The following is a 26,585-nucleotide window of genomic DNA, read 5'->3' as shown; positions in this document are numbered from 1 at the left end:
AAGTCACAAAAACACATATCTAGATGTTTTTGCTTAATTTTGGAATCTAACTAGGTGTTTTTGTGGCTGCCAAACACCGAAATGCACGTTTAATCCTAACCAAAGGCCTACCAAAGATCGTGCTCGATCTAGAGGGGCAGGGGCGCATGGTGCGCTCGCCTGGGCTGGGCGGCTCGGCTAGGTCCGCTTGGTCTGGCTGCTGGCCTAACAGAGGGTGTGTGGCCCAGGAAAGAAGAAAAGGAATGGATCTAGAGTACCAGATAGCAGATAGTCTAGGCCCTTGCACTGGCTTTGGCCCGAGTGGAAGAGAGAAGGGGAGCAGGTCGAGCTCGATTTTGTCTCTAGCTTCAGCGCCGCGGTTCTGCACCTTCAAAACCACCTTAAAAAAAACTCCCCCCCCCCAAAAAAAACCACGATCCGCACGTCGCGTCAACGCTTCGCGCTATTGGCTACAATCTGAGCTAGCTGCCCACCCCACGCATTCGGATGGCAATGGGTACCCAAAACCCGATTACCTGACGGGTCTATAGACCCGATTAGATGTGGGTCTGAGGAAAATTGAAACCCGCGGGTTTGCAAACGGGGAAATCTTGGACCCGTCGGGTCTGGCGGGTCCGGGTCTGGTAGAGCAGAACCCGAACCCGGAAACCCGGTTCGTAATACAGACCCCACATGTCAGTATATGCATCCGGCCCAGTCAAATCCGGCGGTCCGGCCCAGTGACCCATTAGTCCATCACCCATTCCACCGAAACCCTAACCTACTAACACCCACCGACCCACGCCGACCGACACTCATCCAATCATCCTCTTCCCACTGTCCCAACTCCCACACCGCCACCAGCCCCCCCGGCCCCCGCTCCTTTGCCTCTCGTCTCTCTTCTCTCCGGCGGCCAGCTCCCCATCTCCGGATCCCCATCCGGCTCGCCATGGACACCATGGATTTCGATGCCACAGGGAGTGAGACCGGCAAGCACGAGGATGAAGACCCGGGGAGCACTCCGACGGTGAGCCTTTCACCAGAGCCGGCGGAGCACCGCAAGGAGGCTGTCACCCAGACCCCGAGCAAATCCCCATCGACGACCCCGAGTAGCTCCCTGCCGCCAGTTCCACCTCCACCCTCTGGATCCGGCCGGTTGGGTTATCTTCTCGGTATACCTCCAAGCTTGAGCACCCACTTGTGGGCGTCTCCAACTCAGGGTCTTCGCGTGCGCGGGCGGCAGCGAGGGTCAAAGCCATGAGCCGACGACCCAAGCCAAGGCCACCCAGTCCCAGCCCACTTGGTGCTGCTGGCCGCGGCACTGGGTCTTCGCTGGCCGCTGTGGCACTGGAGATAATTCCTCCGCTGGCGGTAGCGCCGCAGCATCCAAACGCAACGCTGCGTACAAGGGCAAGTCGACAATGTGAGATATTCTTCTTGTTCTCAATTCAACCTGTGTTGTTCATTGACAAGTGATATTGTTCTTGCTGTACATTCAATCTGTGTCATTACTGTCATATAACATGGTGAATAAATATGTGATATCTAATTCTGTTTTTGTTTTGTTCATTGACAAGTGATATTGTTCTTGCTGTACATTCAATCTGTGTCTTTACTGTCATATAACATGGTGAATAAATTAAATATGTGATATCTAATTCTGTTTTTGTTTTGTTCATTGACAAGTGATATTGTTCTTGCTGTACATTCAATCTGTGTCATTACTGTCATATAACATGGTGAATAAATATGTGATATCTAATTCTGCTTTTGTTTTGTTCATTGACAAGTGATATTGTTCTTGTTGTACATTCAATCTGTGTCATTATTGTCATATAACATGGTGAGTAAATATGTGATATCTAATTCTGTATTTGTTTTGTTCATTGACAAGTGTTAGAAGCTGCAACAGCCAAGCTTCAAGAGATGGTCTCTCTGAATCTGTCAATGAAGAACGTGTGGTCATTTCAGATGAAGATGGGGATCAGGATGATGTGAAGGAGTTACCTCAAGCATTCAAGCGAAGATTAACTTCTAAGTGTTGGAAGGAAATGGTAAAAAAGAACATAAATGGAGACTGGAAGGCTATTTGCAATTACTGTAACAAGCATCTTAGTGCATCGTTGAGCGGTGGCACTAAACACTTGAATGACCATCTAAAGATCTGTGTGCAAAAGATGTTGAAGACAAAGGGGGGCAAAACTTTGAGCCAATCCACATTGAGGATGAATTCTAAAGAGGATGGGAAGGTGGTTGTGGAGAACTACATTTTTGATCAAGAGGTGGCAAGAGAAGAGCTCGGTAACATGATGGTTTTGCATGAGTACCCTCTGTCCATGGTGGATCATGCTGGTTTTAGAAAATTTGTTGGTGCACTACAGGCCCTATTCAAGCTACATACAAGAAATACCATTAGGTAATACAAGCTACCACTATTTCCTCTTTGTTCACAAGCTGATTTCTGTTCTTTGACAATCTAATATCTTTTGTAGAAAGGATATTGTGGAGAGGTACAATTCTGAAAAGAAGAAGGCCATTGAGTACATGACTATGCAACAATCAAGGGTTGCTATTACAACTGATATGTGGACAGCCGAGAACCAAAAGAAGGGCTACATGGCTGTTACAACCATTTTGTTGATAAATCTTGGAGGCTTAGGAGTATTCTCATGAGGTATAGATATTGTTGATTAAATCTGCCCACTCTCTCAAATCTTCCCACTCTAAATGCTATCTTTGTATGCACATTGTAGGTTTATTTATGTGTCAGCACCGCATAATGCAGAAGTTATAGCTGAACAACTACATGAGTCCTTGGTGGAATGGAACCTTGATGAGAAATTGATGAGTGTGACCGTTGACAACTGCACATCAAATGACAAGGCAATTGATTTGCTAGTGGACAAGCTCGGTCCATCTAAGCCACTGTTGCAAGGTACAGTGCTTCACACGAGATGTTGTGCTCATATTTCGAACTTGATAGTAAAGGATGGCTTAGATGCGATGAAATTTGCTGTAGAAAACATTAGAGAAAGTGTAGCATATTGGACTGCCACGCCAAAAAAAGTGGAAAAGTTTGAAGAGATAGCTAAGTTTAAGAAAGTAAAAATTACAAAGAAGTTAAGACTTGATTGCAAGACTAGGTGGAATTCCTGTTTCATTATGCTTGAAGTAGTTGTGCCTTATAGAGCTGTGTTTGAAAGAGCCAAACAAGTTGACAAGCAATATGTGAATCTACCTAGTCCCGAAGAATGGGAGTTTGCTGCGGATATGGTAGAGAGGCTTAGATTGTTCTATGATATTACTAAGCTATTCCTTGGACAAGATTATGTGACTGCAAATGTATACTTCCCTAAGCTATATGAAATTAAGATGAAAAATAGGAAGGGGGCAGCCTCTAGTAATCCAGTGATAATGGGAATGACAAGAAGCATGACAGAAAAATTTGACAAGTATTGGATGGATATCCAAGGATTGATGGGCATAGCTACAATCCTAGATCCTAGGTGCAAGAAGCAAATGTTGATGGCATGTTATTCCGGTCTCCGTGATATCGAAGATCCATCATCTTATGAATGTACCGAAAAGGTTGATGGAGTAGTTGCTAATCTCCATAGATTGTTAGAGGAGTATGAAGTGGATCCGGAGGAATATCAATCAAATGATGATTGCTCTTTGTCTGCAACGGAAGTTCCTGCAATTATGACTTTCTTCCATGACATCGTTTCACAACAAAGACCTGCAGCAGTTAGGCTTCAAGGAGAGATAGAGCAGTATTTGAATGATGCATTAGTGCCTTATACTGAAAAGTTCAATGTGTTGGATTGGTGGAAAGTAGCTGGCACACGATATCCAACCTTAAGGAAAGTAGCAAAAGATGTGTTTGCTATTCCGATTACAACCGTTGCTTCTGAATCTGCCTTTAGTACAAGTGGCAGAATTGTTAATGAACATCGGAGCTGCCTCACTTCTCATATCCTTGAGGTATTGATGTGCTCTCAATATTGGCTTAGAAACAAACTTAAAGGTGAGCAAATAGTGCATTTATTTAATAATTTTATTCACTTTCATGTTACTAATAGTTGTCTTTTTAAATGTGTATAATTTGTTCTTTGTAGATACTCATACAAGTGAAGCTAGCTTCTGGACTTGTCTTCAAGACATCCAAGAAGGAAATCAGGTTATTAAGTAGTTATAAATTGTTCTTTCACTTTACTAGCATTTTTTTTGCTATTAAGTAGTTATAAATGTACTTATGTTTTGCTTGAACTAGGACTAAGCAATTTGATTGAGTTGCGAGACCATTGATGCATTGTTGTTGGAGGCTTCAAGAATCAAGAATTCAAGATGTTGAAACTGAAGATTGCTGCTGTGTTCTTTGATGGCTGAAAACTGTTTGCTTTGCTATATTTGTGTAATGTCTGAACCTGTACTAGTGTGTGTGTCTGTTGTGTTTTGATGGCCGATGGGGCACTTCTGTGAACTGTGATGGATGAACCTTATGCTGTTATGCTTGTGTGTTGTGCTGCACTTGAACCTGATGATTTCAACTTTGATGGATGAACTTGTTATGCATGTGTCTTTACTGTTATGCACTTCAGTTTTATAATTGTGTTTTGCTATATACACTGTTACCATTGTTGTTAGCTTGCTGTAGAGTAGTCATATATGTTTATTTGTGTGAAGCGGGTCGGGTTTATCCGCGGGTATCCGAGACCCGACTCGGGTCCGGGTCTGAGAATTATTTAGACCCGACGTCGGGTCCGGGTCCGGGTTTGGGTCACGGGGCGGGCAGCCGGACCCGAACCCGGCGGGTGCCATCCGGACCCACGCCCCCTCCTTCCTACACATGAGTACAGGAGTACAGGACTGTGTAGGTCACCACTGCACTGTACAAGTTGTTGGTTCCGAATCAATTATCCTTAATTTTGCACATCAACATTGTATAGCAAATTAACATCACTGCGTAGAATCGGATTGCTCTCTGGTTAGAGTCCCACTCCCGCACGAAAAAAAAAAAATCCATCCTAGTCCCTCCCGTCGATCCCCATACACCGCCGCACGCCGCACGGACTAGGAACAAGCCATGGCCGGCCCTGTTCAGCGCATCGTCGCCTCATCATGGTCGGTGGCCCCACCAAAGGTGAGCAGATCTCCGCCCGTCCTCTGGCCGGAGTCCAGCCCCCTCAGCTCCGCCTGCCGCCGCGTATGGCCCAATGCTCTATACTTCTTTCTCCCTGGCCTTTGCATTCGGGCCTTCGCCGTGTGTGGCTCGTGACAAAGAATTAAAGCCTTTTGGATCCTGCTGTTGCAGATCCCAAACCTTCGCGTTGTACGTCTTCTCCATCTCCATTCTCCATGAGCTCATGATCCTTGTCAGCTTCGCTTCCTGCTCTCCCCTTAACTCTACTTCACTTTTTTTTTACAGCAACTTCACTTCATTTCATATGGGTTAAGGTGCATCAGGGGTTTGTAACTTTATATTGCAGTGAGCTGACATTGGGAGAGTGTCGTTTAATTCAGATACCTAAGAGATGATAAGCCGCACGGGTCTGCTGGAGGGCTGAACAGCTTCACATCAAGCTTACATCATATAATCGTTCTAGACATATATGCTCACGAAACAAAACAAGTCGTAAACATTTTTTGTTGTGTCGTAGCAACGCACCGGTATCTTGCTAGCATTCATAGGAGAGGAGAAACCCATTACAAAAGACACCATAGCTAGCTAGAACTAATTAAAGGGGCCGAGCCTGGTATTCTCTGGGGTCACAGGAATGACCAGCTTCATACAATGCCGCCCCGTCTTTAAGATGTTAGATATCTCTGCACTGGAGACAACAATCCATTGGCACCAGCCACGGCCTAGCTTCAGCGAGTGGGTGGCCACGGACGCCACCGACTTGCTCATCGCCCTCCGCATCTAGGGAGCACATGCAAGTCAGAATCTGCCGGCGTCGCAAGCCAGAGTGGCCAGCGTGGCTCTGACTTGTGGGGCCCACGGGTCAGAATGCTCGTTAATGAGCTCAAATACGGATTAGGATTTATGCGCAACGGATTAGATGTCGAGTGGGTGTTTTCTACAAAAAATGACGTCGAATGGGTGTTTCGTGCAACGACCCTCACAATGATAGGTGGAATCTGCAATTGTTATACCTCAATTTTTGAGGAACCGGTGCATTCCCCATCTGCCTGGAACATTCCTTTTCTTGGAACCAGTTGGTTCCGTTTCAAATGTAGTATTCTACCAACCAAACATCAGAATCATCACAATTTTTTTAATAAGCAAAACTGTGCGAGGGCTTTGTGTAAAATGGACAAGTCAGCTGGCAAGCCACGTGTCGCCTCCCCATTGGCAATGACCAAAAGTGCTCCCGCATGTCAAGTTAGGGTACCACCGGCCCCATTTTACAACTTGTTGTATTAAACTGTTCGTGCAATACAAGTTCTTATACTTTCGGTGTTATTACTTCCTTTCGCAACCATTAATTCCATGCCATACCACTCCATATACCCAATCGAAACACTACGGATTACCACGGATGGAGATGGCACACGGACACTGGAATTGTGTCGAACTTTCATTAAATTAACACACTAACACATTCTTATTTATAGGAAGTCGCTACAAAAGAGTCGACACCGTAGCTAGCCTGGCTTCGACCGTCAGACCGTGCACAGTACGATACCAGATATAGCTAGAACTAATCAAAGAGATCCGCAGGAGCGACCGGCTTGATACAATGCCGCCCCCCGTCTTTCGGATGTTTAATCTCATCCCCACACTCCTGACAATAATCCACAGGCACAACCCACGGCCTAGCTTCAGCGAACGGGTGGTCACGGACGCCGCCGACTTGCTCGTCGTCGCCGGCCTCCTCGTCCAGGGAGCACATGCAAGTCAGGATCTGCTCGGTCCCTTCTCTCTTGTGCATGTACTTGTCGAGCACCTCGGCGAAGAAGAAGCGCTCCTCCTCCGCCTCCGCGCCTCCACCGCGAACCTCCCTGGCGTAGAAGTTGACGTGCTGGTACACTCCCCTGGGGCCGAAGATCATGAAGTTACACCCGGTCACCCTGGCCAGCTCGTACTTGACCTCGTTGTACTCGAGGTTCTTGGGCGTGAGCACGTCGCCGGGGCGGTCTTCGTAGGGTGGGCGTGGGCAATCGGCTAGATGGTTGGCGAGGACAACGTCCCAGCCCAGCTCGGGCTCTGGAAACAATGGCTCTTCCGGCGGCCGCAGCGCGAAATCCGCCGCCGCCGCCTTCCAGGAGCGCGGCGTCAGTGGCGGCGGCCGCTGGACGGGCTGGCGTGGTGGGCGTGGCGAGCGAGGATGAAGCGTGCCGCCCGGAGAATGTTGCGGGCTTTGCGGCTCGTCGTCGAGTTCTTCCATGTAGCCGTCGTCGTCTTTGGCGGAGTAGCGCACCGGAGTGAGCACCCGTAGGGGAGCGGCGTCCATGATCGCGCGCGAACGGTTGTTTGAGAGCTGGGAATACTGGGAAGTGGGAACTGGAGGCTCGATCCCTCCCCTCCGTCAGAATATATGGACAGATCACATAGCCACCGACCATCAGTTTGTTCCCTAGACGGACTCGGTGTCCGGCACCTTCTTCTTCTTTGCGGGCCACGGCCCATAGGTCCAAGCCCAGCTACGGTCCACATCGTTCTGACACGTGGGGTCACTAGTGACCGGGCCATCCATTATTTCAGAACTGGTAATTACGGCACCTCCAGTGTAAAACCGGATTTAATTACTACATACACCCTATAAAAAGGGTAATTAGGAGAAAGAATCAGGCAAAATTTCCCATTTAAAATCGCTAAACCATTCGTCCCTTCCGCTCGCCGACCTTTCCACTCCACCTCCGGCCACCGTCGCGTCGCCTCGACGTTTCCTTCCTTCCCTCCTCGAAGCAAACCGCGAGCGGGGGGTATCGGGAAACCCACCACCGCGTCCGATCCCAAAACCCAAGCGCTATATCACCCACCTCCTACTCCTCGCCCCCTCTCCTCCTCCATTGCCGGTCGCTGGATCTCCCCCTTCTCCCTGCCTCGACCCGACGGCGGCCCCGTGGATACGCCATTCGCCCGCCGCGCACCACCCAGCAATTTTTTCCCGAAGCTCGGAGGTGCTCGGGGTCCGTTTGTGGGCTTTGGGGAGCTGGAGGGTGGCGAGTACGTGCCGCGGCGAGAAGGTGACTGTGGGGGAGTGCGGTGGAGATGGGGTGGCGGAGGTGTGCGCTGGCGATATGGGCTGCGGCAGCGATTGTGTGGACGCTTGCCGCAGCGGTTGGGGAATCCGATGCCGGTGAGCTCGAGCGCGCGTAAGTGCAATTTTGTTATTGACGTTTTTAAGTTTGCTGTGCGCCTGTGTGGCTGCGTGCTAGGCTTTAGTTGTTGGAATCTAAGCGTAGTTATAGGTTTGGATTGAGATTGTAGCCTAGGACTGGTTAGTTCTTTTTTGTGGGTTATCGTGCGAATCAAGCAGCAGTTGATCCATTGAACAAAAAGTTTTATTACACAAACTTGAACAAACAATGCAGATATCATGATATGAGATATGGAGTAGGCACTCTTAGTCATACATGGATATTTGTCAGCAAATTTACTGAATCTTTCCTTAAAAGAAAGAGTTACTGTAATCGTTGCAGCTGTCAGACTTTTGACCAAAGGTAGTTATGCAGGTTTCCCATAGTGGAGCCGGATTATGGCCACACTAAACTCCGCCTTTCAAAAGAAGGTTTGGAGGCAATCCAAAGGATCAACACTCCAATAGCTGCTGTCTCTGTATGTATGAAGTTCATAATCTGAACGATCTCTAGTTTCATCAGCACATGACACTTTTTACATTCTCGTAATTAATGCCATGGTGCTGCCACTACATGTTTGTCCTTGCACAGATTAATATTTCTCTCTCTGATTGTTGGATCAGGTTATTGGTCCATATCGATCTGGAAAATCTTTCCTTCTCAACCAGCTTCTCTCCTTATCCTGTAATAAAGGTACATGGAAGTTTCTGGTCTTGTATATCATGCTTCAGATAAGTGGTTATTTTGGCCTGGGGAATTGTAAGTTTGCTCTGCAGGTTTTGGAGTTGGACACATGCGAGATACCAAAACAAAAGGTAAGCTGGTCTGCCGTTGGCACCAACGTAATGTTCTTCTGTCATGCCCGTATGCTAATTAGAGGATATTAAGTATTATCACACTGCTCTACGATTTGCAGGTATCTGGGTTTGGGGAACTCCAGTTGAAATTGATGTTGATGGCTCCAAAGTGTCTGTCCTTTACCTGGATACTGAAGGATTTGAGAGCATTGGCAAATCAAATGTATATGATGATAGGTTTGTTGCCTAAAACAAATTATGGTGTAATTATGAATTATGATTTTCTGGGTTTGATGTAAAAAAATTGTTCTTGGGCCTTTTTTTTCGACTTAGGATATTTGCTCTGGCAGCTGTTTTGAGTTCTGTTCTTGTCTACAATCTTCCTGAGACGGTTAGTTTCTACGGCTCCTGATGCCCTCACATTTACTCTCTTATTTAACAGCCATTAATTTTACAATTCTATAGCTGTAAATTTTTCGTACTTTGACAGATTCGTGAAGCTGATATATCGAGACTCTCATTTGCTGTTGAACTTGCTGAAGAATTCTATGGAAGGTTTGCTAGCAGCCATTTCTGATAGAAGAATTCCATTTTAACACGTAGCTTGCTAATGTTCTAACAAATGTCTATTTTTGTCTCTTTCTTGTGGAAACAAGAGTGAAGGTAATAATTCATTAACAAGACTCTCAAGATTATGAAAATGGAACAGTAAATGTAAATCATGTTTCCCTGAACCTGCAGGGGCAAGATGTTGCTTTTGAGCCAGCAAAACTCCTGTGGCTGATTCAGAGGGATTTCCTCCGTAAGTTCTTTTAAAGGCCATTTTTGAGTGGATCACGAGACACTTATTTCACCATGTATTGAACATTAGGTGCATGAAATTGTCATGAGAGAAACATGTAATGCATCACAGATCAAATCATCAGAATTCTTATTGTCACGTGCTGGATTGGTAAGGAACCCATCATTAAAAACTAGAGGAGAACCCTTGTTCCCATGAATCCTGGTCTCCTGGCATTGAAACTGTTGCATTTGATCTCAAGATTTTTGGCTATTTCTGAATCGAAGGCTTCACTTTAGGATATGATTAACTTTCTCTGTTGTAGATACCCAAACCTGCCAAAGATCAATGTTGCTTAGAGAGTCAATTATATGCCATTGAAAAATATGGGAAAAATCATCATTATTCTTTTTGCATGGAAAAACATTGTTGTCATCACAGAAATAACACTGATAAGGGGATGTCTATAGAGCATGACAAGAGTAACAGGCAGTGCACTCCTGCTTTATAGGAAGTCATTGTACACTGACAATATTCAGGCTTGTCGATGTTTTTGAATAGCTTCGGCTGTCTCAAGGAGCATGACCTAGTGCGATTTCAAGAGAGGTGCCTCATATGGGACTGGACTATCGACTTTCGGTCGTTGAGGACTTCCCTAGGTGGCCACTAGAGTTCCCAGTCAGAACTTGGAGCTCTAGGCCACCCTCCATGGGATTTCATTACGGAATGAATTTTGCAAGCTCTCCATGATAGAATAGGTTGAGAGGGGAGTGCATGATCCATGGTGGACTAGCCTACCCATGCACCATCTTCTTATGGGCCTTCTTCTGCTTGGACTTCCCTTTGACTTCCTTTAACTTTGAACTTTGCCATTCGACTTGCTGGCTTTATGTGCCATATAAGGGTCATGCAGGATATTGTGTGCGGGCTCATATAGAGAATATTGTTACGGCAACATAATTGGCATGAGTTGTAGACTTTAGTAATTAGTAAAAGGGTACATTGTCTCAAATAATTCTCTGTTTAATCAGGTGCCGTTTAATCATGTCTGGTATATGCATTTCACCATTGTTGATGATATTCTGTTTTGAGTATAAACCACTGTCTGGTCAAACTTCCTCTGACAATTTCAAGTTTTAATTTTCATTAAACAGAAGGCAAATCTGTTCAGCAGATGGTTGATGAAGCTCTCCAACGGGTGCCTAACAGCAATGGTTAGAGGTTATTTTTTTTGCTATTTGAAGTACCTCCTTTTGAAGCTGTCGGATCTGGAAATATCTTTTGAACAGTTGAATTAACCTTCTTTTAATGCTTTGCGGCAGGAGACAAATATATTGATGAGGTACAATTATTTCAAGCACTATGTTATTAACTGGAAAATATCTTATGCAAGTTTGATGACGAAAAAATGGTTTTCTTGTTATATTAGGTCAACCAAATCAGAGACTCTTTAGCAGTTATGGGTGATAACAGTACTGCTTTTAGCATGCCCCAGGTGCGTGACAATGTTTGATTTCATGTTCTGCATTATGACCAATTAGCTGCGATGATGGCTGTGAATAATTGGGATCCGAAATTATGCCACCACCATGCACGTGTTGCAGTGCTCATGAAATTTATTTATTATTTATCTACTAAATAAAAGCATAAAATGTGATTTTCGCTGAGGGAACACTTATATGAGTTTAACGTTGTCATTTGAGCTGTATTACCTACTGTAACCCCATCTCTGTTCATTCGGGTGTTCTTGTCTTTATACCAATAAATTGTTCAGATGATGAATTATTCTTTTCCAGCCTCATCTGCAAAGGACGAAGTTATGTGATATGGAGGATCAAGAACTTGACCCATTGTATGTCGAAAGGAGGGATGCATTGAAGCAATTAGTTGCATCCATGATAAAACCAAAACTTGTGCAGGGTAGAACCTTAAATGGAAAGGAGTTTGTATCCTTCCTAGGGCAGGTAATACTTGTTGGTGTTCAGGATTGATGTATCTGTAATCTTAGTTCTTTCTTGCAAACTATTCTCTTAAGTTCTATGCTTTTGTTTTAGATACTCGAGGCTTTGAATAAAGGAGAAATCCCATCGACAGGGTCGCTTGTTGAAGTTTTCAATAAGGGCATTCTTGAGCGTTGCTTGACGTTGTATACTGAAAAAATGGAAAGAGTGAGTCTACCTGTATCAGTTGATAAACTTCAGCAGGTTCATGATTTGGCAGAAGATGAAGCTAGAAAGCTTTTCGACAAGCAGCATTTCGGTAAACATTATGCTGCCCAGTCCTTCCTCAATCTCGATGAAGAAATGAAAAAGGTTCTCCAGACAGCACTTAATGTTTATGCAGTTGAAATTATATGCCACACATGTTCAGTTAATGAAATCCAAAACAACATATATATTTTCAGTTAATATGAATTGGAAATTTGTGGTACAGATCTAAAATCTTACATCTGAGTTAGAGGTTATGGTATCTTTACTCTTATAAAGATGTCAAACGGTGGAGGTGGTCCGTCACCTTGTTGCCACCACATATAAAATTTGACATAAATGTCTGAGATGAGTGAGTTAAAGATGGTTTAATTTGGCATAAATGGTAGACTGAATATTTGAAACATAGAGTTATTTTTCCGTCGCAACGCACCAGTGCTGTGCTAGCTCGCTCACATAAGAAGTCCATGATTCTTGGTAATGAAATTACATTCCTAGTTACTAGCTCACATAAGCTTTGTTCTATAGGATACCTCGTAATGTGCCATACATTTTGTGGAGTTTTTATAGATTCTTGCAGGAAACGAACTGTCTCCTGTAAAATTCCTATGTCAAAGTGTCAAACAGGCCCTTATAGGGGAAAGAACTATTTTCATCTTGTGCCACTTGCAGCCTATGCACAATGGATATTATCTTCAATATACTTTAACTGGGTATTATTTTTAGGTCTTCAGAAGCTTTGGTTTAGCCAATGAGTATCAGTCATCAAAGTTGTGTGAAGCAAGATTCTCAGAGTGTGAAGATAAGATGGATCACCTTCAAGCCTTGAAGCTTCCTTCCATGGCAAAATTTAATGCAGTGTTTCTTCACTGCAATCAAAGTTTTGAAATGGAGTGTGTGGGGCCTGCCAAGGGAGGCTATGAACATCGAATGTCAAAGGTTTATCTCTTTGAACATAAGATATTTTCCATGAGGAGAGATAGGATCATCACTGACTATGATAGATTTTGGGAGAATACATTGAGCTTTAAACATACTATATGTTTGCCCAGAAAAAAAATTGCAAATCACTCTTTCAACTGTCAGATGTTTTACAGTATTCAGATAGTGTTCTAGTTTAGTTCTTGGCAACAAATCACAGTTAACTAAATCCGGTTCTTTTTTCTTGCTGTTTAATACCAAAGTAAAAAATTTCTTTCAAATAAGCAATGATGTTGAACTAGTCTAAAACACTTCTGATCTATAAATATAAAAGAATTTAGCAAATAAGCAATGATCCTAAATTCTTGACTTAAATTTGCTCAAATATGGATGTATCTATTCTTAAAAAGCTTCTAGATACATGTAATATTTCGACAACAATTTAGGATCGGAGGGAGTAGAACCTAAAGGTAGGGAAAGGAAAAACTTTGTTCACCTTCTTCAGCCTCCTTTTCTGTAAAATGCCAAAGTACACTATTTAGTCAGATCTGTATTTAGAGTGTCTGAAAACATAATGTGTTACTTCTGTTTTCCAACCGGGCGCTCCCCAATATTATGTGTGTTTCTGACTGTACTAATTAAACTTTTCGCACTGAAGCCTATATATTATGATCTCTCCTGATGTTGATTAACGAACTCTAATTCATATTCATGCTTCCAGATGCTTGCAAGGTCCAGTGCTCTTTTCATCAGGGAGTACAACAACAAGCTCTTCAACTGGCTGGTGGCATTCTCCTTAATCATGGTGGTCATCGGGCGATTCATCATAAAGCTTTTTTTACTTGAAATTGCTGCATGGGTGATGTTCATCTTCTTGGAGACATACACAAGGTTGTTCTGGTCATCAGATTCGCTCTACTACAATCCCGTCTGGCACATCATTGTTTCTTCATGGGAAACTATTGTGTACAGCCCTGTTCTTGATCTTGACAGGTTAGCTTTTTTCCTACCTAATTATACTACAACACATACCTGCATCACTCTTATGACGTTCTATCTGTCTGCTGTATCTGTCTGTCCGCTGCATGCCTGCATCAGTCTTACGACGTTGTTTCTGAGCAGATGGGCGATCCCAATTGTTATCATGCTGTCCTTTTTAGCTATCTATTGGCGTTGCATCGGTATAAGGAGTCGGATTGGCCGATCATTGCTTCCATTGTACAGAGGATCATACAGAAGCTCCAGCCGCGCAAGAACAGATTAACCACTCTCTACAGTTGAAATTTAGATGGACCAATGGTGTAAATTACTCGGTATGATCAATGGTATTCGGAAGATGGTGAATATCATATTCTTCTCAGGCCCATGCACCAGGATGAATGGACTCGTGGTATAAGGATGATTATGACACTGCACACATGCCATAAGAAACTTAAAGAAGCTTCTGCTGTAACTCAAGTACATAATATTTAAACTCAGCGGTTGTACAGTTCCTTTTAGCTCATCATTCTTTGATTAATTATTGTTCTGTTCAAACGCTGCAATGCTAATTTATGACATATATAATGAGTGTTTTACATGTGTACCATTTGTAGTTCGCAGGGTGGCCGATGTATTTATATGGTAAACTAAGCAAATAATAGCTCAGTTGTGTCTTTCATCGAAATAACACTACTGGACAAATGTTCCTTCAAATTTGGCCAAGTTTGATTTACCCCAGAGACTGAGAACAATTTACTCCAAAGCTTACAAACCGTTATCAGTAATTTTCATGATTTCATCAACCATCTGATAGAAGTTAAAGCTCATAACAGAACAACAAACTGGATCCACTGTGTTTCTTTCAACTTATACAACACGTTATTGACAACCAGACACCCATGACAACATGTCAACGGTCGCACTTAGCTTGAGTTCATATTTTCTGAATCTCTTCCAGGGTGGATTTTAGTTTCAATCAGCAGATGATCTCGGTAAGAATCATCAAAGTTATCGTGGTCCACTCGTTTACTCTTGCCTCCTGCTGCGAGCTATCTCCCGAGCCCTTTCACGAAGCTCTTCTGGCGGCGGTGGGCGTGGACCTTCTGGAGGATAAACTACGTAAGGACGCTGCAATCAGAGCAAGCAGAGTATTAATTCGAGCTTCTGCAGAATGCCACTAGGAAGGTAAGGGAAGGAATGTAAACCAAGGGAAACATGAAAACACATGGGTAATAAATTTCTTTCTGGTAACTCTATGATGCAACAAAACAAGAAACAGTAGTAAGAAGTATCATCAGCATAAAAAAAGATACTACTATGAGATCATGTGTTGATAAATGATCAGCAATGTTGACAACAATTGCCACTGGTACACAGATAAATAAGATGGTTGAATTCAGATGTTTGACACCACAAATCTTGTATGCCCAATTCCTTAGTTGCACCAGAATGAAGTGATACTACATGATTTTTATTTGGTTAAACTAGAAAGAGAAGTGGCATAGAAGAAGGCATCCTGTGTTAGTCAGCACCATTCTACAACCTTGCTAACGAAAAGTGGCTTGGATCTTATGAATTATGAAACACTATGTTTATTCCAAACTAGACATCATCAGTTTCAATGGCATCGCCGTCATTCAGCACCCGTTGCTACAAGCCTGTAATTCAGCTTGAGATCCAAATGCATCCATCCTCTGTACCCTTTACAAATGAACAAAGATTTAAATCCTGATTGCCAATTCTTATGTAGAACCAGGCTGACGTAAATACAAAGAGATCCCAGGTAATTTCTAATTAGTTAAACTAGACAAGAGATAGTCATCAAAGAAGGCCTCCAGTGTTTTTGTCAGCACAGTTCTCAAATCTTTATCAACGAAAAATGGGATGTCTCATCTAATGGGGTTAAGAAACTATACGCCAATTCCCAAAGCCAAACTAAACATCGCCACGTTCCACTTATTCAATTATGGGTCCAAAGACAAATCCATCTGTTACCTTTTATCGTCCAATAAGAACTATCGAATTAATTCACTTGACTTATATTCCCTCGATTTTATAATTGGGATTCTGGTTAGACTACATTCTAGTTATTGTTCTTCAGATTGGGCAAATGCACATCACTTGAACCACTGTCATATCGGTATCCTATCAGTCTATCACATCTTGGAGTTCCCTTGCCTTCAACAAGCACCCTTGTCTATTGACCAGATTTCGAGAGTACAAATCCGCATAGTCAGATAGCATCCACGTATAAGGCCATTTCGACTGAGCATATCTCGGATTTTAGCAGCTAAAAATTATCCTTTAGCAGCTACAAAATGCTTGACGCAGGTGAGAGCCTAAGCTTAATCTCAACCCACATATACCACAGCCTACTCTCCCTATCTGTTCCTGAACTCATAGCCTATAGTCAATAACCCCAGCACACAAAGTAATACTGATTGCTGTACCGACCTAGCCCTCTAGTTCTGTAATTTCTACGCCACTCACTTTCGCAGTAGGATGGACGAGATGGCAAAGAAACTACCGATCCATCCACGATCCGAAAACCGAACCGAACGAAGAGCAGCGGAAAGGAATCCTTACGAGGCCCATGAGCTTCTTGATGGACTGGGAATCGGTGGCGACGAGGTAGGTGAGGGTGATGGGGACGGCGAGGTACACCCCGAACTTGGCGATCTCCAGGATCCCCTTGGATGTCCCCAGCGACGACATGGCCGTGACCTCCCTCCCTCCCTCCAAATCTTGGAATCTATCGAGAGGTGGCGGCGGCCGCTAGCCGGCGACTCGGAGACCGCAGCGCGGAGAGAGAACAGAGAAGGGGATGGGGGTTCAGCAATTGCAGTTCTCTTGCTCCGGTTTTTGGGAGGTCTGGTTTAAGGCATGTAAGGGCCCACGTGGCAGCTACTGTAGCTTGGAAGCCATCTGTTTAGACAGGAAGATCACTCTTTTGCTGTTCCATCCGGCCGGAATTACTTGTTGCAGATGTTTCACCGTTCTTTTCTTTACCTTCGATGAATTTTCTTTTTATGCAAGTATAGAGATTAAAATTACTTATTAAAAAGAAGTCTGCCATATAGCCGATGTCTCTAATGCAACTAACTTCTTGTGGGCATTTTGTATAAACTCCCAAGTAAGGGCCAATGCCCAGGAAATCGAGTATTAGAAGCCTAGGTAAACACAACGGCTAGGATTTATTCTCCTAGTGCATGTGTTTAGCATCACTTTGATTGAACTCTGGAGGAATATTGTGTTTTTTTGCGAGGGATATTGTGTTTGTTATTAGCATAGAGGGATATGGAAATAGAGATACGGTTGGAAATGAATAAGAAGAAAATATGATATGAACATGGATGCAAAAGTGGATGTTTGCCGGAACACAAAGGGGTGCACAGGGTGTCGAAAGTCGAAAGGGTGGTGAACGGGAGACCGGCAAAAAGCATGTGTGTTGCCTTTCCTGTGAAATCGGTAGCCTTGATTCCTTTGTTCCAAATAGTTTCGAGGCCTCTTGATTCGCATGATAGGAAAAATAAAGAAATAGAAAAAATGATTACAAAATTCTACAAGATGTGGTTACACGAAAGGTTGTTGGATACAAAGAAAAAATAAAAATCTTAAAGATGTGAAGTGGACGTAAAATTTTCATAAAATATGCTGCAAATGAATCCTTGAAGAAAATTCTATGGGATCAAATCTTACAAATCTCCAAGTTATTTAGACTGTTTCGGGCTGGATTTTATGCATTTTCGGCCCCTGGCCTTGACTCGTAATTCTCTAAAGCCCATCAGCCCAGCTAGACCCCAAATTCTCGTTCCTGCCTCCGTCCTGGCGTCCCCTGCCGCCACCGTTGCCATCCTCCGCCGCCGCTGCTCCCCTTCCATATTCTTCCCCCGCCCTGCTCTTTGCTCCTCTCCCTCTCGATGGTCGCCGGACGAGGTCCTCCTGCCGCCGACCGTCCCGACCACATCGACGTCGCCCTCCTCCATCCTACCCTCTTCCCCCGGCGAATAGTGCCACCGCCGTCCGCCCGCTCCGCCCAGCCCTCTAGCTCCGGCGGTGGCCCGCCGGCGGCCCGCTTCAAGATCCTTCCCAACTGCCTAGGGTAAGGATATTCTTACTGATGTGATTATCGATTAAAAATGCACATACTAGTGTTAAATCAGAAACTGCGATTTTATGTGTTGATGTTAATATATTTATTTCCATTGATTTGGTTCCAAAAAATCTATTAGTTTCGAATTTTCATGGTGCGTCATGACCTGGTAAATATGTTACATGTATATGCACTAAGCGTCCATTTGGCAGTGAGAGCAAACTTTTTGTTGATGTTGAACCTGCATGCGGAGAGATGCCACATGTGCATGCTGTGAGGATCTACCTCTGTGTGTTAGCCAATGATGCATGCTAGTTAGTGAGAAAAATGAGAATTGTGATAAATTGACAATTACCATGGAAAATAACAATTGTCCATGGTAATTATCAATCTGTGATCTATGAACAATCACAATTGTACTTAAAGAACCTTCTAATGCTAGGTACTGAGCAAATTAACAATTCTGAACAAAACGACAATTGAAGAGTAGGGGCATTATAGGCTTTTTTTTACTCAAATCAAATCAGGCAATAAGCTAGAGTTCCAGAAGCTCAAAAGAATACAACATGCAGTTTCTCGGGGCTTTCTATGGCAGGAGTTTTCCTGAGAAATTCAGCTGAAGCTTGCTTGTAAAAAAAAAACTGCAGCCGAAAAGAAGGGGACCATAGGAGCTGTGGTAAAATGTACACCGTATAAACAAGGGGTTGTATATTTGGTTTATGGCCAAGTATAGGTGGTGTTGCCATAAGAAGCATCGGGTCTTTTTTTTCAAATTGTAAAGTATACTTTTCTACTACTACTAATAGCACATAATGGTCTAACCAGAAAAAACATAGGATGCTACAAAATCTAAAATAAAATCCACCATTGAACTATTGGATAGAGAACCATGGCCATTAGATCTTAATCATAGTCTTTTGCACGTTTAACTCAAGAGGAATTTCCTGCCTTTGCAGTAAAAAGAAAAATATTTTCCAGTCCTAAAAATGGGAAAACATTTTTCACATGAAACATCCCTTTCTTGACCAATTCACTCCCCTACAGAAATATGTCGAAAAAGGACTTGCTTTTGAGATGTTTCTAGAGGTTAGTAGATCTTTTTATATATGGCAGTGTTCTATTTGTAGGAGTAAAATAGCGATTAGGCTGTGGAGAGATGGCTGATTGGTTGATAGCTTCGGTCTTGTATTCAGTTACAGATCAAGAGATCGTGGACATCAGACGGAACTTAGAAAGAACTATCAAGGTGGAAGTTATCCTATAGATGCTGTATCCATGCCTGTTTGAAATGTCTCCCGTAACCTTCGTCAGCTGCGTTCCCAACGTCCTCATTTGCTCACTGCACCCTCGCATTGTGCTCACCTAGCCATGGTGAACCTGAATTTGGTGAATCGAAGTGCCTACCTAAAGCCTCACATGATGCCACATCTACTGTCGCTCCATACAAGGATGCCATTTGCTTCGTTCTAAGGCTTGGGAGGTGAAAGTGTTCCCGGGTTAAAGACCGGCAGTGACAACAACCAGGAAGGACATGGGAGCAACATGGAGTTGAGAAAGACATTGTTGAGAAGGAGAAGAATATCTTTGTCGAGTCCATCCAATCCTCCTGAAGTCGTGATCCTTCTTAAATACCTCAATTTCTCCAGAAATCTCGGAATGGATCTGATGTTACTCCCGCATGGCCGCACGTGAGGCAACTGTTCAATTGTTGGCTTACTATTATCCTATGACATGCCTCCATTAAGCAAAGATTGCACATGTGAGTATCTTTTTAGAGTAAAAATGCATCAGAGGTCCTAATACTTATCCAAAGATGCCAAGTTAGTCTCAATTCTTACAATCTGCATATCTGGGTCCTAAAAATATTTAAGTTGTTCACAACAAGTTCATTGAAAAGTTCTCTCTTCTAATTTTTTTACCTGCGTTAATGGAAAAGTTATATGACTATGCAGCTTCTCCTTGCATATGAGTGATACAATTCAGTGTTGAAGTGTCGAGACTTTCATTATCTTGCATACTAACTATGGAATGGAGAAGTTGATGTATGTTCCATTTACATAATTCCTTGCTTAATTTATTTGGGATAGTCCTGTTCTTCTCTTATAAGTTTATTAATCTGCTGGTGTCATTTTGCTTCATGTGTTAGTTCATCAGGATTATAGTTGATAGATTATGTTCAATGTAATATAACAATCAGTACTTCAGGAAAATATGATGCAAGACTTCATTCTTTCTTTTTCTTTTTTTAGAGATCATATTATCATCTTTGATTACATAATTATTGTTTTGTGTTGTGCTTTGTCGCTACGAAGGAAACATATTTTTGTCATATATATAACCATAACCTCCCCTTGAACAGTGAAACACTTTGTCGCAGTTACAAATCATGTTCACTTGCAGTCCCGAACCAATCTTCTTACACAGTTACTACCTGATTAAATATATAGAAAGGGAAATATGCTACTATACGAAAATAATAGAGGACAGATCACAGATGTCACCTGGAAGTCACCAGGTTCTATTTTTTACTTCGTTGCTTCCTGTCAACGGTCTGGTGTTCTGTTTCAGCACGCTTCAGTTTCTTTTGGGACTGTAATTGGTAAATTATGTCACACTAGAATATAATAATTAGTACTTCAAGAAAAATACTCCCTCTTTTTCATAATATATGATGTATTAGGTTTCGTTAAGACAAAGCTTTAGCAAAGAATTATTTTGTTAATATGTAGTTTTTATGACGTCAAATTGGTATCACTAGATTCGTCTGGAAACCTACTGATAATTATGATTATGTATCATATAAATCATATATAAATGAAGTAATTCTTGGTCAAAAGCTTTGTATTAATGAAGCCAAATAGGCCATGTATTATGAAAAGGAGGGATTAGAAGGTAAGACTTATTGCTTTCCTTTTTCTTTCTCCAGGGTTCATGTAGTCATCTTTAGTTACATACTTGTAGCCATATAGGTCAAGAAAAATAACAGCATTCGTTTTTGTTCTACTTAGATGTTTAATAAAGTTTTACATATTTTCTAATTTATGCTAGACAATCAACATGGGTCATTCTTAGGAGATTTTGTTTTACCAACTCAACAATATTATTATGGGAAAACATCCTAGATGTTTGCATTGCAGATGAAGATGGCAGAGGAAACCATTAAGATGGTCACGAGCACACACAATGTGCCCTAAGTTGCTTATATGATTAGATCCACAAATTTGTCATTTTTGCACAGAATAAAGTATGTATTGACGAAAATTTACAGGTATGTAGCATTACATACTTACAGCGTAGAAAAAAAATCATATTTTCTGAAACTTTTAAATATGATTTTAATTCTCCTTAAAATATCAGGCTCGCGGGATCTGGGAGCCAAATGTCCACATTCTGAAAAGAGTCTCCTGTGATCACTTCCTTCACAACTAGGTTACCGAACATGTATAAAAATTGGTACAGTATGTACGACAAGTCTAGATAGCTAATCGAATATATAAACAAACTAGGGTCCAACTTCACGATTTTGAATCATAAAAGTGTGGTTTATTTTTCTTGGTTGCAGGAAAAAAAACTAGAGAAGTTTAATTGATATCCTTTGTAGGCAGAGAATTATTGCTTCTACCGGTCAGAGAAGAAAGGTGCATATTTCATTCTTCCGAATTGGAGTTAGCGCCTATTCCACTGCTTCTGATATGTTATTCTTTTCCTCTTAATTTTACTTTGATCTTTCTTATTTGTTACTACAAGACAAAACATGATATTTGTTTTTGATCTATATGATGGCAGTTCAGTAATTGTTTAAAAAAATTTGCTCGTAGCAGTCGAGACTGTTTCTGGTCTTCCAAAGAAGAAGAATGTCAGTAGAGATACACAAACCATCCAGCTGTATGCATAATAAAGACCACCGTGCTAGTTCAAATTAACAGAACTAGAGACCACCATAACACTCTGCACAACAATATTTTAGTAATTAATCATGAGCGACCAATATATGTCGCATTTCTCATTCAGAAACAAAACAAGCAGCAATGCTCCTATATAAGTCCATCGAATGTTCACGCACAAAGTCCACAAATCATGATAGGAAATAACAACTATAGTCAACAACAACAGCAGCAGCAGCAACATAGGAAATGAGAGCTCTTCCTCACTGCATCTCTGTATGTTCCTATTGCATCCCCATGTTGATGAACTCATTTGGATTGAATGAAGTAACTTCTTGTGGTGCGAGCACTGATGAACTTGGAGCACTATCACACACCCTCCTTTGTAGATGTTCCAAGCTTGATTCAGACTGCATCTGCAACAAAGCCACTGGGTCCTGAATTTGGAATGTCGAAGTTGCCTCAGGGGTGTAAATGTTGTTTACACCGCCATTGGTTGTCACAGAGGTGAAGTAATTAAATGGGGTATTCTGGGTAGGCACAAAAGTTTCATGGGCACCATTTGATGGGGATGCACTGAGGGGGAAGCCCAGGGATGTTAAGCTAGAGACAACTTGGGGCACATCGTGTGTGCTTGTGAACCTCTTAATGATTTCCTCTACCAGCTTCACCTGCAATGATCATCTTAGGACGTTTTCCTACATGATCTGGTAAGAGTTGAATGTCTATAGTGTGATTGATTTATTATGATTACTTGTACTGGAAAGGTGCAAGAACAACATTAATTACCATATATCCTACACAAAAGTTATGGTAGTAAGAAGAGATTTTTACAAGTTCAATGAATGAAAATTTGGTATGCTAAAAGGTCACATGTATCCCTCCCTTTCCAAGTCTTAACAATTCAGCGAGATGGCGAAAACCCTTGGGGATACACTACTTGACACTTATTTGCAAGAGGATAATCGAGGGTCCGACGCATACAGACTACAGAGCATAATAACACAGAATAGTGACATACCTTTGTTTCTAGGGTTTCAACATTTGCCTTTAATACCCTATTGTCAATGACAGCACTGCTATATTTCTGAATTAAGTCTGCCTGACGTTTCACCAAATATTTATTTTCAGCTTCTAATAGTGAAAGCTGCAACAATTAGCATAAGTCAAGTTACTTGTGTATTTGTAATCTCTTAAGCACAAATGGTGTTGTTTAAAATGCAAGACCTGGTGCTGTAAGTTCTGCATTTGAGTTGCCTTTTTGTATCTTGAGAGTCTAGCTGAAATCCGATTGGATTCCCTCCTGAAGTTGAGTAAAAAAAAGCCCAAAAGTTGAGCCTTTAGTATTAATTAACAAATAAAAATGCACATATTCAAGAAATTTCATTTGTTAGTACAAGCAAGAGGCAACCCTGCAATAGCATATTTAGCACATGATGCAATCAATCATGTTATTTAAATTTCCGGAAAGCAGATAAGACTCTCACACCTTATGTAAGAAAATTCAAAATAAGCAGGAGAAAGTAAAAATAAAATAACTGAGATATGCTATAAGAGGAGAGCATTGGTGTACAAGTTCTCGTCTCCAATTCTGATGTTCAACATCTAATTTTTGGTACATATACAAATCAATGAAAGCCACAAGAAAAAGATATGCAAAAGTTGTTACCTCATTTTCACCTTTTCTGCACTGAAATTCATATTTCCCATTGTTTCTGCCTCTCCTTCGATATTATTAGTTGATGGTGATTGCTCCCTTAAGGGAGAGCTAACTTGCCTCACACTGACATCTGGATTTTGAGCAAGATTTGGACTAGTCCCTCCATATTGGCCACCACCTGACATTTGTTGCACTAGAATCTCATTATCTATATGAACACAAATAGGAGAATGAAGCAATCAAGTATGTCACAAGAAAGATAACACATAATCAACCCTGCTTCCAATATTAATCATTCATACTATCGCCTCACATGTAGGCACAATTGAATACCTCCAATGTAATTTTGTGAGCCTTGGTTTGATGTTGTGTTACTCTGGGAACTCCGGGAGGCCTGTGGACGGACATGCCAAAAGTTCAAGTCAAAACATGAAGGCTGCTTAATAGTTGCATCATGTAATAGCTTTGCACAATTCATGTTTCTAATGACATCACATTCTTATATATTAACTACAGATTTCAAAAATAAACTATAAGCCATGTTATTCTGATTCTGCCACGGGAGTTTCAATCATTTTATGTATAGCATGAGAGCTTGCGTCGAGCTCCTATCCATGATTTATGAACACTCCAATCCCATAACTGAGATATGTAATTGGTCCATATCCAATTTACCGAATACCACTGTAATATCTTCCCTTTCGACTAACAAAATTTCAGATTTGTAACTTCTAATAACCGTTTTTATAGGAAAAATAATAATATGTGATACAAACTGGGTGCCTACACGTGAATCCGATCAGTGAAACTTCTAGAATGCCAGATCTACATTTAGTGGCCAGGTGCAACCACTATCTCTTCAAATAAACTCGTCCACCTCATTAACTTTAACTCTAGTAGTCAAACTTCGATTGTGCCATATTACAGTATAAAGATGCATGTTATTTACAAATGCGCAAGTGTGGACTGTGCGCCAATCTCATACATGTTCTTATGTCACATGGCAGAACAGGGAGGTTCTAAGATGGCCCTGCTTCCTTTGTTAAATGTCAAGTATCACCATGGAGGATCAGCATAAACTTATTAAACTTTATGATATTCTTATATAATATTGCGTCGGTCCTGGAATCTAGCCCCTTCCTTGTGTTGCCCCATCCCATCCCTAGTGCATCAGTACCCCGCTTTGATGGTCGATTGATGTCTAGAATATTCAACCTGGAATTGTTAACACAAGAACTCACAGAGCAATCGATGCAGATCTAGTCAAATAATGTATCCCTCCATCTACACATAATATTTCCTCACCGCCTTAACCCAAAACCCAATCTCTTCTTCTCCACCAACATTGTCATGCACAGTTGAGCCTACTAAAGACTAGAGTCATGGAACTTGAAGATTGACCAAGTATCTCCGGATGCCTCGTTGTCTACGGGCATTGTCTCCCACACCGAACGAATAATCTGTCTTAATTACAAGCATAGGGCGTCAAATATTGGGGTATTATCCCTGATTTGTTGAGGGTATAACTACCCAACTAATCACCCAAGCAACACTTGGTTCTGCATGCCCTTTCTTACACATCTCCATTTGCTCATCCCACAGAATGTGCCACCTCAATCGCCTTCAGCATTGCGCATGAAACCTATGAAACTCACTTTTGACCTACCCCTCTCGCTAGATATGAAGTCGACAAGGTTAGGAAATCTGACTTGTTTCCTCGATAAACAATGAAGTTATGTTTAGCAAATATGCAATTAATTGAATAAATTTGATTTTTTTTGGATAAAAAGCATCAAGAGATGTTTGCCGGGTTTGAATTATTCCCGGCACACATCACGGTGATCATTAGTAATGATATGCCTTCTATTATGAACAAAGTACTGCCAAATGTACTAAACAAACCGTGCGTGCATCAAATTTGGAAATTTTACTTGTTTTACGGACAAATTCAGAAAATTCAGTTAGTGATGTCCAGGAAATCAAATATATGATATGAATCATGTAGCCATTGCTCCCCACCAAAACACCATTAGAAAGTAAGCACATTGCAAACATCATCCTAATCCAATCACCAGACCATCTCGCTTAATTTCTATTGACACTAGCCTTAATTACTACGGCAACCAACCAAGTAAACAAAGTGGCGGAAGTAAGCAAGGATAGTAGTAGTACCGTCAGCAAGGCAACGGCAGCAAGGTCCTCATCCAGCTTCTCCCTCAGCATTGCGTTGTACACCGCGGGGTCCTGCATCACACTTGCCGTCGCTGGTGAAGGCAGCGGCCTTGGGATCACCTCGACTCTCTCCACCTCAGGGTCGACGCAGCGCCTCTTCGGGCTTGTATCCATCATAACATCAGGGTCAAGAACCAAATCATTCGGGTTCGATGCTGAAGGGTTGGGGATGCTGAGCAGCGACTCCTCCAAGAAGCACCAATCTGGAAGGGACGGGTTCATCACATCGCCACTAGAACCTTCGACGCCCCCGTCAACGACCTGAGTCTGGAACATCGACAGCGGCGATGGCGGGGACGGGATCCGAAAGGGATCGGGGTTAGGGGTTTCCTCCTCCAGTGGGAACTTGCGCTTCATCATGAGGTCTCCAAATGGAATTGGGGCCAAGTGCTCTCAGATATTTCTAAAGAAATTCGGTCGAGAAATGGTATGATTTTAATTTTTGGGGGCCATTGAAGGGGGGGGGGGGGGATGGGAAGGAGAGAGACTAAGAACTAGTATGAAGGGCAATGTGTATATGGCTAACCACCGCAGCCTATCATAGGGGTTTTATACGAGGTATGCTCAGGATGCGGTTCCCTCCTATTTAATTGTTGGTGCTATACGAGATGGATACAATCTTGTAAAATTTGTTTGCCACATTAGATTCATAATCTTGCTCCATCGAGAAAGGTGATATTTTTCATGACCCGTGGTGCTTGTTTCCCATACGTGGCAAGCCGCCTGCACACAACTATCAAAAA

The 26,585-nt window shown here is 42.3% G+C and overlaps 3 protein-coding genes and 1 long non-coding RNA gene across 10 annotated transcripts; 2 read left to right on the top strand and 2 right to left on the bottom strand.

Moving 5' to 3' along the window:
• Positions 1-7,779: 7,779 nt before the first annotated feature.
• On the top strand, positions 7,780-14,580 carry LOC100834041 (guanylate-binding protein 5). 7 transcript variants are annotated; one of them, XM_024457512.1, is made up of 17 exons: positions 7,780-8,285; positions 8,662-8,764; positions 8,910-8,979; positions 9,063-9,101; positions 9,203-9,320; positions 9,417-9,474; positions 9,574-9,638; positions 9,740-9,746; positions 9,825-9,885; positions 11,019-11,078; positions 11,187-11,206; positions 11,294-11,359; positions 11,661-11,828; positions 11,919-12,176; positions 12,798-13,010; positions 13,714-13,985; positions 14,091-14,580. In XM_024457512.1, exons 1-17 carry the CDS (start codon positions 8,227-8,229, stop codon positions 14,254-14,256), a joined length of 1,803 nt encoding a protein of 600 aa, XP_024313280.1. In that variant the 5' UTR covers positions 7,780-8,226; the 3' UTR covers positions 14,257-14,580. The 7 variants fall into 7 exon arrangements, with proteins under 7 accessions (XP_024313280.1, XP_003557481.1, XP_024313279.1 ...); XM_003557433.4 differs by having other exon boundaries at positions 7,780-8,301; positions 14,115-14,580; XM_024457511.1 differs by having other exon boundaries at positions 7,780-8,301.
• Positions 14,581-14,677: 97 nt separating this feature from the next.
• Positions 14,678-16,837, bottom strand: LOC100833729. Its single transcript, XM_003557432.4, has 2 exons — positions 16,560-16,837; positions 14,678-15,101 (listed from the first exon to the last, which is right to left on the bottom strand). Exons 1-2 carry the CDS (start codon positions 16,686-16,688, stop codon positions 15,000-15,002), a joined length of 231 nt encoding a protein of 76 aa, XP_003557480.1. The 5' UTR covers positions 16,689-16,837; the 3' UTR covers positions 14,678-14,999.
• An 895-nt stretch (positions 16,838-17,732) lies between these two features.
• LOC112270210 lies at positions 17,733-21,873 on the top strand. The gene is made up of 2 exons (XR_002962605.1): positions 17,733-18,075; positions 19,194-21,873. It is a non-coding gene; the product is annotated as an uncharacterized LOC112270210 (long non-coding RNA).
• A 361-nt stretch (positions 21,874-22,234) lies between these two features.
• LOC104582286 (bZIP transcription factor RISBZ2) lies at positions 22,235-26,202 on the bottom strand. The gene is given in 5 exon segments (XM_024458423.1): positions 22,235-22,621; positions 22,972-23,083; positions 23,086-23,253; positions 23,620-23,849; positions 25,783-26,202. Coding segments are annotated over 5 exon segments (1,317 nt in total).
• Positions 26,203-26,585: the final 383 nt, after the last annotated feature.

The sequence above is a fragment of the Brachypodium distachyon genome, chromosome 1 (assembly GCF_000005505.3).
Source record: "Brachypodium distachyon strain Bd21 chromosome 1, Brachypodium_distachyon_v3.0, whole genome shotgun sequence".
Lineage (NCBI taxonomy): Eukaryota > Viridiplantae > Streptophyta > Magnoliopsida > Poales > Poaceae > Brachypodium > Brachypodium distachyon.
Note: the sequence above shows the minus strand (reverse complement) of the source record. Positions and strands in the feature narration are given on the sequence as shown.